The following is an 11,418-nucleotide window of genomic DNA, read 5'->3' as shown; positions in this document are numbered from 1 at the left end:
CACTGGATGGACCACATGTAAGAGGGAGGGAGGGAGGGGGGGGGGGGGGGGGGAACGGACATTTCAGTGATGCCATTTGAATCTGAATTTGAGTGCTTTGTCTGACTTTCGATGTCTCTCTCTTTCTCTCTCTCTCTTCGACTTCTATCTCTCTCTCTCTGTATGTGTGTGTGTGTGCATGCGTGCGTACGTGCCTGTGTGTGTGTGTGTGTTACCAGGACACGGGCTGTGTTTGTGGAGTTCTCTCTCTACAACACCAACACAGACCTTTTGGCCTTCTTCTCCTTCCTGTTTGAGTTCCCCGTCTCTGAGCACACTCAGTCCAGCCTCGACCTCTTGACCTTCCGCCTGCAGCCTATCACAGGCCTCGACCTGCAGCTGCAGCTCACGGTAACCCCCGGCAGCCATACCAACACACTGAATACACCACTCAATTTTAAGACAGCTAGTGCTAGCCAATCACAGAGTGGATATAGTAGAGGGGCGGGAGCAGTATCTTGGAACTAACAAATCATAGCTTGGCTAGAGAGGAAGAGTCGGAATGCTAAATACACCACTAGATTATAATATCACCATACCAACACACTGAATACACCACTAGATTATAATATCACCATACCAACACACTGAATACACCACTAGATTATAATATCACCATACCAACACACTGAATACTCCACTATATTATAATATCACCATACCAACACACTGAATACACCACTAGATTATAATATCACCATACCAACACACTGAATACACCACTAGATTATAATATCACCATACCAACACACTGAATACACCACTAGATTATAATATCACCATACCAACACACTGAATACACCACTAGATTATAATATCACCATACCAACACACTGAATACACCACTAGATTATAATATCACCATACCAACACACTGAATACACCACTAGATTATAATATCACCATACCAACACACTGAATACAACACTAGATTATAATATCACCATACCAACACACTGAATACACCACTAGATTATAATATCACCATACCAACACACTGAATACACCACTAGATTATAATATCACCATACCAACACACTGAATACACCACTAGATTATAATATCACCATACCAACACACTGAATACACCACTAGATTATAATATCACCATACCAACACACTGAATACACCACTAGATTATAATATCACCATACCAACACACTGAATACACCACTAGATTATAATATCACCATACCAACACACTGAATACAACACTAGATTATAATATCACCATACCAACACACTGAATACACCACTAGATTATAATATCACCATACCAACACACTGAATACAACACTAGATTATAATATCACCATACCAACACACTGAATACACCACTAGATTATAATATCACCATACCAACACACTGAATACACCACTAGATTATAATATCACCATACCAACACACTGAATACACCACTAGATTATAATATCACCATACCAACACACTGAATACACCACTAGATTATAATATCACCATACCAACACACTGAATACAACACTAGATTATAATATCACCATACCAACACACTGACTACACCACTAGATTATAATATCACCATACCAACACACTGAATACACCACTATATTATAATATCACCATACCAACACACTGAATACACCACTAGATTATAATATCACCACTAGATTATAATATCACCATACCAACACACTGAATACACCACTAGATTATAATATCACCATACCAACACACTGAATACACCACTAGATTATAATATCACCATACCAACACACTGAATACTCCACTATATTATAATATCACCATACCAACACACTGAATACACCACTAGATTATAATATCACCATACCAACACACTGAATACACCACTAGATTATAATATCACCATACCAACACACTGAATACACCACTAGATTATAATATCACCATACCAACACACTGAATACACCACTATATTATAATATCACCATACCAACACACTGAATACACCACTAGATTATAATATCACCATACCAACACACTGAATACACCACTAGATTATAATATCACCATACCAACACACTGAATACACCACTAGATTATAATATCACCATACCAACACACTGAATACACCACTAGATTATAATATCACCATACCAACACACTGAATACACCACTAGATTATAATATCACCATACCAACACACTGAATACTCCAGGATCTAGGTTATTATATTACCATGGCAACAAAGGAAATACTGTCTGCAGACAGATAAAGTCTCTCACTCTCCTCTCCCCATCCCTCCCTCTCTCCTCTCCCCCTTCCCCCTCTCTCCTCTCCACCTTCCCTCCCTCTCTCCTCTCCCCCTCCCTCTCTCCTCTCCCCCTTCCCCCTCCCTCTCCCCCTTCCCCCTCCCTCTCTCCTCTCCCCCTTCCCTCCCTCTCTCCTCTCCCCCTTCCCCCTCCCTCTCCCCTCTCCTCTCCCCCTTCCCCCTCCCTCTCCCCCTTCCCCCTCCCTCTCTCCTCTCCTCTCCCCCTTCCCCCTCCCTCTCTCCTCTCCCCATCCCTCCCTCTCTCAGATCCTTCTCTTCTCCCTCGTGGTGTATTTCTGTGTATGTGCGGTCCTGGGCCTGATGAGAGAGGGCTGGGTATACCTCCTGTGCCCGTGGCGGTTGCTGGGCGCGTGCAGCCTGGCGCTGGCAGCGTGTGTGTGTGTCCTCCACATCAGCCGATGTGCCGCTGCCGGGCGCCTGTGGGCGTCGTACCTACGGCAACGAGACGGGTACACGGACTTCTACCCGCTGGCACGGCAGAGCCAAGCTTACACCCTGCTGTCTGCCATGCTCCTGTTCATACTGGTGTTGAAGGTACGGAGAGAGAGGGAGGGGGTGGGGGGGGGGGGTAGCTGTACTGCTGAAGGTCAGATTGAGAGGGGGGGGGTTAGCTGTACTGCTGAAGGTCACATAGAGAGAGGAGGAGGGAGGGAGGGGGTTAGCTGTACTGGTGAAGGTCACATAGAGAGAGGAGGAGGGAGGGAGTGAGGGGGGGGTTAGCTGTACTGCTGAAGGTCAGATTGAGAGAGGGGGTGGGGTAGCTGTACTGGTGAAGGTCAGATTGAGAGAGAGGGGGAGGGAGGGAGTGAGGGAGGGTGTCAGCTGTACTGGTGAAGGTCAGATTGAGAGGGGGGGTGAGGGAGGGGGTCAGCTGTACTGCTGAAGGTCAGATTGAGAGGGGGGGTGAGGGAGGGGGTTAGCTGTACTGGTGAAGGTCAGATAGAGAGAATGGTTGGATCCAATGCAGATTTCGAATCTCTCTTTCTCTCTCCCTCCCTCTTCTCCCACTCCTTCTCTCCATTCCCTCCCTCCGTCCATCTCCCCTCCCTCCTCCTCCCTCCCCCCTCCCTCCCTCCCTCCCTCCCTCCCTCCCTCCCTCCCTCCCTCCTCCTCCCTCTCACCAGGCGTCCCACCAGTTGCGTTTCCTGAGGGAGTGGGCAGTGTTTGGCAGGGCTCTGAGACGCTCTGTCTGGGAACTGATAGGAACAGGTCTGGTCCTGCTGGTCCTGCTGCTGGCCTACTCACACACAGGACACCTGGTAACTCACACACTCAAGTGGTGACCTGTTTTATTCCTCTTCATTACCAGAAGCCCTTCTGTGGTAGAGAACAGCAGCATCTCTTCTAGTCAACAAGTGAAGACTGACAATATGCTGTTTGGTTGTTTCAATGTGTGAGGGGGAGAGAGAGAGAGGAAGGGAGAGAGAGAGAAGGGAGGGGGAGAGAGAGAGGAAGGGAGAGAGAGAGAGAGGAATGGAGAGAGAGAGAGAGAAGGGAGGGAGAGAGAGAGAGAGGAAGGGAGAGAGAGAGAGAGATAGGAAGGGAGAGAGAGAGAAGGGAGGGAGAGAGAGAGAGGGAAGGGAGAGAGAGAGAGAGAGGAAGGGAGAGAGAGAGAGAGAGAGAAGGGAGAGAGAGAGAAGGGAGGGGGAGAGAGAGAGGAAGGGAGAGAGAGAGAGAGGAAGGGAGAGAGAGAGAGAGAAGGGAGGGAGAGAGAGAGAAGGGAGGGAGAGAGAGAGAGAGGAAGGGAGAGAGAGAGAGAGAGGAAGGGAGAGAAGGGAGGGAGAGAGAGGAAGGGAGGGGGAGAGAGGAAGGGAGGGGGAGAGAGAGAGGAAGGGAGAGAGAGAGAGAGATAGGAAGGGAGAGAGAGAGAAGGGAGGGAGAGAGAGAGAGAGGAAGGGAGAGAGAGAGAGAGAGAGGAAGGGAGAGAGAGAGAAGGGAGGGGGAGAGAGAGAGGAAGGGAGAGAGAGAGAGAGGAAGGGAGAGAGAGAGAGAGAAGGGAGGGAGAGAGAGAGAAGGGAGGGAGAGAGAGAGAGAGGAAGGGAGAGAGAGAGAGGGAGGGAGAGAGAGAGAAGGGAGGGAGAGAGAGAGAGAGGAAGGGAGAGAGAGAGAGAGAGGAAGGGAGAGAAGGGAGGGAGAGAGATGAAGGGAGGGGGAGAGAGGAAGGGAGGGGGAGAGAGAGAGAGGAAGGGAGAGAGAGAGAAGGGAGGGAGAGAGAGAGAGAGGAAGGGAGAGAGAGAGAGAGAGGAAGGGAGAGAGAGAGAGAGGAAGGGAGAGAGAGAGAGAGAGAGGAAGGGAGAGAGAGAGAGAGATAGGAAGGGAGAGAGAGAGAGGAAGGGAGAGAGAGAGAGAAGGGAGGGAGAGAGAGAGAGAGGAAGGGAGAGAGAGAGAGAGAGAGGAAGGGAGAGAGAGAGAGATAGGAAGGGAGAGAGAGAGAGGAAGGGAGAGAGAGAGAGAGATAGGAAGGGAGAGAGAGAGAAGGGAGGGAGAGAGAGAGAGAGATAGGAAGGGAGAGAGAGAGAAGGGAGGGAGAGAGAGAGGAAGGGAGAGAGAGAGAGAAGGGAGGGAGAGAGAGAGAGAAGGGAGAGAGGGAGAGAGAGAAGGGAGGGAGAGAGAAAGAGAGGAAGGGAGAGAGATAATGGGAGCTATTTGGCTCTTGTATCCATTCTCTCTCCTTTCTTATTGACATTCAGAGAGCTCAGTTGGATCAATCACACCCTGGGCTTTGTCTTGCCAAGCTGCATACTGACACATCATTCAGGCAGATGACAACTAGATGTGGGTGTGTCCAGCTGCATATTTACTCTGTCTGCTTCACTCACTGAGTCATGAGGGTCTATACTAAGACTGTGTCCCAAATGACACCCTATTCCCGATATAGTGCACTATGGGTCCTGGTCAGTAGTACAGTAACTAGGTGATAGAATGCAGCCTCAGTGTTCTATAGTGATGAACATTATTGGGATGCAGCCTTAGTGTTCTACAGTGATGAAAAGTATTGGAATGCAGCCTCAGTGTTCTACAGTGATGAACAGTATTGGAATGCAGCCTCAGTGTTCTGTAGTGATGAACAGTATTGGAATGCAGCCTCAGTGTTCTATAGTGATGAACAGTATTGGAATGCAGCCTCAGTGTTCTGTAGGGATGAACAGTATTGGAATGCAGCCTCAGTGTTCTGTAGTGATGAACAGTATTGGAATGCAGCCTCAGTGTTCTGTAGTGATGAACAGTATTGGGATGCAGCCTCGGTGTTTTGTAGTGATGAACAGTATTGGAATGCAGCCTCAGTGTTCTGTAGTGATGAACAGTATTGGAATGCAGCTCAGTGTTCTGTAGTGATGAACAGTATTGGAATGCAGCCTCAGTGTTCTGTAGTGATGAACAGTATTGGAATGCAGCCTCGGTGTTCTGTAGTGATGAACAGTATTGGAATGCAGCCTCGGTGTTCTATAGTGATGAACAGTATTGGGATGCAGCCTCAGTGTTCTGTAGTGATGAACAGTATTGGAATGCAGCCTCAGTGTTCTGTAGTGATGAACAGTATTGGAATGCAGCCTCAATGTTCTGTAGTGATGAACAGTATTGGGATGCAGCCTCAGTGTTCTGTAGTGATGAACAGTATTGGAATGCAGCCTCAGTGTTCTGTAGGGATAAACAGTATTGGAATGCAGCCTCAGTGTTCTGTAGTGATGAACAGTATTGGAATGCAGCCTCAGTGTTCTGTAGTGATGAACCATATTGGAATGCAGCCTCAGTGTTCTATAGTGATGAACAGTATTGGGATGCAGCCTCAGTGTTCTGTAGTGATGAACAGTATTGGAATGCAGCCTCAGTGTTCTATAGTGATGAACAGTATTGGAATGCAGCCTCAGTGTTCTATAGTGATGAACAGTATTGGAATGCAGCCTCAGTGTTCTATAGTGATGAACAGTATTGGAATGCAGCCTCAGTGTTCTATAGTGATGAACAGTATTGGAATGCAGCCTCAGTGTTCTATAGTGATGAACAGTATTGGGATGCAGCCTCAGTGTTTTATAGTGATGAACAGTATTGGAATGCAGCCTCAGTGTTCTGTAGTGATGAACAGTATTGGAATGCAGCCTCAGTGTTCTGTAGTGATGAACAGTATTGGGATGCAGCCTCAGTGTTCTATAGTGATGAACAGTATTGGAATGCAGCCTCAGTGTTCTGTAGTGATGAACAGTATTGGAATGCAGCCTCAGTGTTCTGTAGTGATGAACAGTATTGGGATGCAGCCTCAGTGTTCTATAGTGATGAACAGTATTGGAATGCAGCCTCAGTGTTCCGTAGTGATGAACCGTATTGGAATGCAGCCTTAGTGTTCTACAGTGATGAACAGTATTGGAATGCAGCCTCAGTGTTCTGTAGTGATGAACAGTATTGGAATGCAGCCTCAGTGTTCTGTAGTGATGAACAGTATTGGAATGCAGCCTCAGTGTTCTGTAGTGATGAACAGTATTGGGATGCAGCCTCAGTGTTCCGTAGTGATGAACAGTATTGGAATGCAGCCTCAGTGTTCTATAGTGATGAACAGTTTTGGAATGCAGCCTCAGTGTTCTATAGTGATGAACAGTATTGGAATGCAGCCTCGGTGTTCTGTAGTGATGAACAGTATTGGAATGCAGCCTCAGTGTTCTGTAGTGATGAACAGTATTGGAATGCAGCCTCAGTGTTCTGTAGTGATGAACAGTATTGGAATGTAGCCTCAGTGTTCTGTAGGGATGAACAGTATTGGAATGCAGCCTCAGTGTTCTGTAGTGATGAACAGTATTGGAATGCAGCCTCAGTGTTCTGTAGTGATGAACAGTATTGGGATGCAGCCTCAGTGTTCTGTAGTGATGAACAGTATTGGAATGCAGCCTCGGTGTTCTGTAGTGATGAACAGTATTGGAATGCAGCCTCAGTGTTCTGTAGTGATGAACAGTATTGGAATGCAGCCTCAGTGTTCTATAGTGATGAACAGTATTGGAATGTAGCCTCAGTGTTCTGTAGGGATGAACAGTATTGGAATGCAGCCTCAGTGTTCTGTAGTGATGAACAGTATTGGAATGCAGCCTCAGTGTTCTGTAGTGATGAACAGTATTGGGATGCAGCCTCAGTGTTCTATAGTGATGAACAGTATTGGAATGTAGCCTCAGTGTTCTGTAGTGATGAACAGTATTGGGATGCAGCCTCAGTGTTCTGTAGTGATGAACAGTATTGGAATGCAGCCTCAGTGTTCTGTAGGGATGAACAGTATTGGAATGCAGCCTCAGTGTTCTGTAGTGATGAACAGTATTGGAATGCAGCCTCAGTGTTCTGTAGTGATGAACAGTATTGGAATGCAGCCTCAGTGTTCTGTAGGGATGAACAGTATTGGGATGCAGCCTCAGTGTTCTGTAGTGATGAACAGTATTGGAATGCAGCCTCAGTGTTCTACAGTGATGAACAGTATTGGAATGCAGCCTCAGTGTTCTGTAGTGATGAACAGTATTGGAATGCAGCCTCAGTGTTCTATAGTGATGAACAGTATTGGAATGCAGCCTCAGTGTTCTGTAGTGATGAACAGTATTGGGATGCAGCCTCAGTGTTCTACAGTGATGAACAGTATTGGAATGCAGCCTCAGTGTTCTGTAGTGATGAACAGTATTAGGATGCAGTACAACACTGTTTCATCACCTCTTAGTCTACAGGTTGGTTAACAAAAACGTGGGTGAAGACATAACATAATCATCATTCCATATCTCACTTTCTTCTCTCCCTCTCCAGCTCTTCCACTCCGTGATGGACGGATATGGCAGCGTGAGCTCCGCCTGCCTGTCGTTGCTTGGCGCCGGTGGGCGTGGCCTGTTGTCCTTGCGACCATCGTCAACAACAACCGGCCCCTCTAGCTCCGCCTCCAGCCTGGTGTTCCACACGAGCTTCGCCGTGCTGCGGCTGGCGTTGCTATGGCTGGTGACCTCTGCGTTGTTAAGGAACTATCGTCGGGCGCGGGCGGAGTTGTACCGTCCGGTGGTGGACCTACAGGACTATGAGATGGTGGAGCTGTTTCTACGACGACTGAAGATGTGGATGGGCCTCAGCCGTACCAAGGAGGTAGGAGCACTTCTGGTTTCAACTTCCTGTTTCATGTTTTTGAGAGATTCCTACTTCCTGCGGGCTTCCTGTTGCAGTCATTTGGTATTACTGCTAAAAGATGTTGTCTTACTTAGATTTTGCTTACCCATAAAATGCATTGACTGGATGTCCTGAGTTAAATTCTCCTACTGCACTAACACTAACCCTAAAAAGATCTTGCTACAAGTGGGGTACATTGGACTTTTATTCCAGAGTAATGTATTGTTTAAGCCTGTACTTTATATTGACCCTTTCTCTCCGCCCCTCTGTCTACCCCTGCCCCCCCCCCCTCCTTCGTCCCTCCACCCCTCAGTTTCGTCACAAGGTGCGTTTTGAGGGCATGGAGCCCCCCCCCTCTCGCTCCTCCTCCACCAGTGACTGTCAGTCCCTGTGCCTGCCCCCTCTGGACGGCTCCGAGTCGCCCCCCAGCCCTGGCAGCCTGGACGGGACCTCTGAGGCCTCCTGGAGACCCACCTCTTCCAGCCCCTGTAGCCTGACAGAGGCCCCCGGGATGGGGCTAAGCCTGGGTCCCGGCGGATTGGGACCAGGTGCGTTGGCGGGTGGAACAGCCTGGCGAGAAAGGGCGGAGACTGAGGCGACTCTGAAGAGGCTTCTCCCCACACTGGACGCCTTGCTGCTGCAGCTGGACCGGGTCACCGTGGCGACCGAGGAGCTGTACCATACCGAGTGTGTCCTGGAGTGTGCCCACAGGAAAGGAGGAGGGACGAGGGGGGGGAGGGGGAGGAGAGGAGAGAAGGAGAGGGGGAAGAGTAGAGAGGGCCGAGGAGGGAAGGGGAGGAGAGGAGAGAAGGAGAGGGGGGAGAGTAGAGAGGGCCGAGGAGGGAAGGGAAAGGGGGAGGAGAGGGGGGAGAGTAGAGAGGGCCGAGGAGGGAAGGGAAAGGGGGAGGAGAAAGACTCTGCTGGACAGAGAGAAAGAAAAGGAGGTCAGCAGAAAGTCAACACTGTGGTGGGGGTGGTGGGCGTGGCTCAGCCTAAAGATACAGGGAACTCTGGGGCTAACCCTAAACACACCCCGAAATCTGCCCCTGTCCCGGTTCCTCCCCCTACATCTACCCCTGCCCTGAAATCGACCCCTGTCCCAGTTCCTCCCCCTACATCTACCCCTGCCCCGAAATCGACCCCTGTCCCAGTTCCTCCCCCTACATCTACCCCTGCCCTGAAATCGACCCCTGTCCCAGTTCCTCCCCCTACATCTACCCCTGCCCCAAAATCTACCCCTGTCCCGGTTCCTCCCCCTACTTCTACCCCTGCCATGAAATCTACCCCTGTCCCGGTTCCTCCCCCTATATCTACCCCTGCCATGAAATCGGCCCCTGATCCTACCCCAATATCTACCCCTGCCCCTAAACCTACTCCGAAATCTACCCCTGTATCTGCCCCTATACCTGACCCAAAATGTACCCCAGTTTCTCCCCATATCATTTCCCCTGCCTTGACCCCTGCTCCTGCCCCTGTACCCCTCTCTACTCCCGCCCTACCCTCCACCCCTGCCCCCTCCTCCTCCTCCACTCCCGCCCCTCGAGAGTGGGACCCCCCTACGGAGAGAGAGACCCTGCCCCCCTCCAGCCTCTTCAACCACCCGGCCCACACCACCACCATTCCCACGCGCAAACGCAAGCCCCCGCCGCTCAAGAACAAGGTGCACCCCAACCCAGACAGGCATGTGTCCGGACACCCCAAACCCTGAGGACCCCTCCTGAAGGACCCTCAAGAAGAAAGGATGTTAGGGATGGATGGACAGAACGGGCCGTAGGGAGGAGTGGAAGGAAAGGAAAGATCCTGGGTAGAGGATGAGTGGGCTTCGGTCACAGCAGGTGATGTCACTGGTGTTCCACTCTAAATCCAGAAGGAGAGAACGCGAGAGAGGAGGGAAAGAGAGAAATAGGCCCCAAAACAGCGATCGCTCACCATGGAGTTGGCATGGAAACAAGGTGCAGGTCGCCAGTTCTTTACCCCCGCCCCCTAACCCTGACCCCATGTGACCCCGGAGGTCGTGTGGTGGCGTCGACAGAAGCACATGTTGTGCTGACATTAGGAGTGCTGACTGTATGTTTAGTCAATGAAGAGTGTGTGCACGACCTGTTGATGATGATGTACACAGCTTGTTGATGATGATGATGTACACAGCTTGTTGATGATGATAATGTACACAGCTTGTTGATGATGATGTACACAGCTTGTTGATGATGATGATGTACACAGCTTGTTGTTGATGCTTCAGTGTGTTATCTATGCTGTTGCATTTGTTGTTTCTATTTGATCATGAAAACATAAGGAAGCTATTGTTCTTGATCACCATGGGTATGTGGGACCTGTCTAAATGCTCTGTTCAGAAGCTTTGGAGATGTCACACACACACACACACACACATTCAAGCTAGTTGGTACACACACTCACGCATTTTAGGTACAACCACGCAACCTTTGCATGAACACAGATGCTAAAATCAAAGAGGCTATCAGGGTGCTACCAGACTGGCTGTTTCAGGACTCCCAGGTAAGGAGGAAGGTAGGGAGGGAGGGAGGTAGGAAGGTAGGGTGGGAGGAAGGGAGGGAGGGAGGGAGGGAGGAAGGAAGGAAGGAAGGAAGGAAGGAAGGAAGGAAGGAAGGAAGGAAGGAAGGAAGGAAGGAAGGGAGAACAATGAAGGAGAAGAGAAGGGAAGATACTGTAGTTGGTGAAGATGAGCGACAGCAGGAGAGATTAACGTGTTGAAGTGTTGATCAGTTGAATAATAAAAGGAAAAGCGAGAAAGAAGACATCTATGCTTTCAGTCTGGAGTCTCCGTCCTAAACTACAATACTTAACTACATCTATGCTTTCAGTCTGGAGTCTCAGTCCTAAACTACAATACTTAACTACATCTATGCTTTCAGTCTGGAGTCTCAGTCCTAAACTACAATACTTAACTACATCTATGCTTTCAGTCTGGAGTCTCCGTCCTAAACTACAATAC

At 49.2% G+C, this 11,418-nt stretch overlaps 1 protein-coding gene across 1 annotated transcript in view; it reads left to right on the top strand.

Annotated features, from left to right (window-relative positions):
• The window catches only part of LOC139423691 (polycystic kidney disease 1a), a 165,222-nt gene extending 154,249 nt beyond the window's left edge, over positions 1–10,973 (top strand). The window contains 8 exon segments of the mRNA XM_071175302.1: positions 1–17; positions 219–390; positions 2,577–2,864; positions 3,455–3,589; positions 8,097–8,423; positions 8,758–9,143; positions 9,216–9,268; positions 9,335–10,973. The exon segment at positions 1–17 is cut by the window's left edge and continues 109 nt beyond it. Coding sequence (XP_071031403.1) covers positions 1–17; positions 219–390; positions 2,577–2,864; positions 3,455–3,589; positions 8,097–8,423; positions 8,758–9,143; positions 9,216–9,268; positions 9,335–10,152 — 2,196 coding nt within the window. The 3' untranslated portion in view covers positions 10,153–10,973.
• Positions 10,974–11,418: the final 445 nt, after the last annotated feature.

This window comes from Oncorhynchus clarkii, chromosome 13, assembly GCF_045791955.1.
Source record: "Oncorhynchus clarkii lewisi isolate Uvic-CL-2024 chromosome 13, UVic_Ocla_1.0, whole genome shotgun sequence".
NCBI lineage: Eukaryota > Metazoa > Chordata > Actinopteri > Salmoniformes > Salmonidae > Oncorhynchus > Oncorhynchus clarkii.
This window is presented reverse-complemented; position numbering and strand designations above follow the sequence as displayed.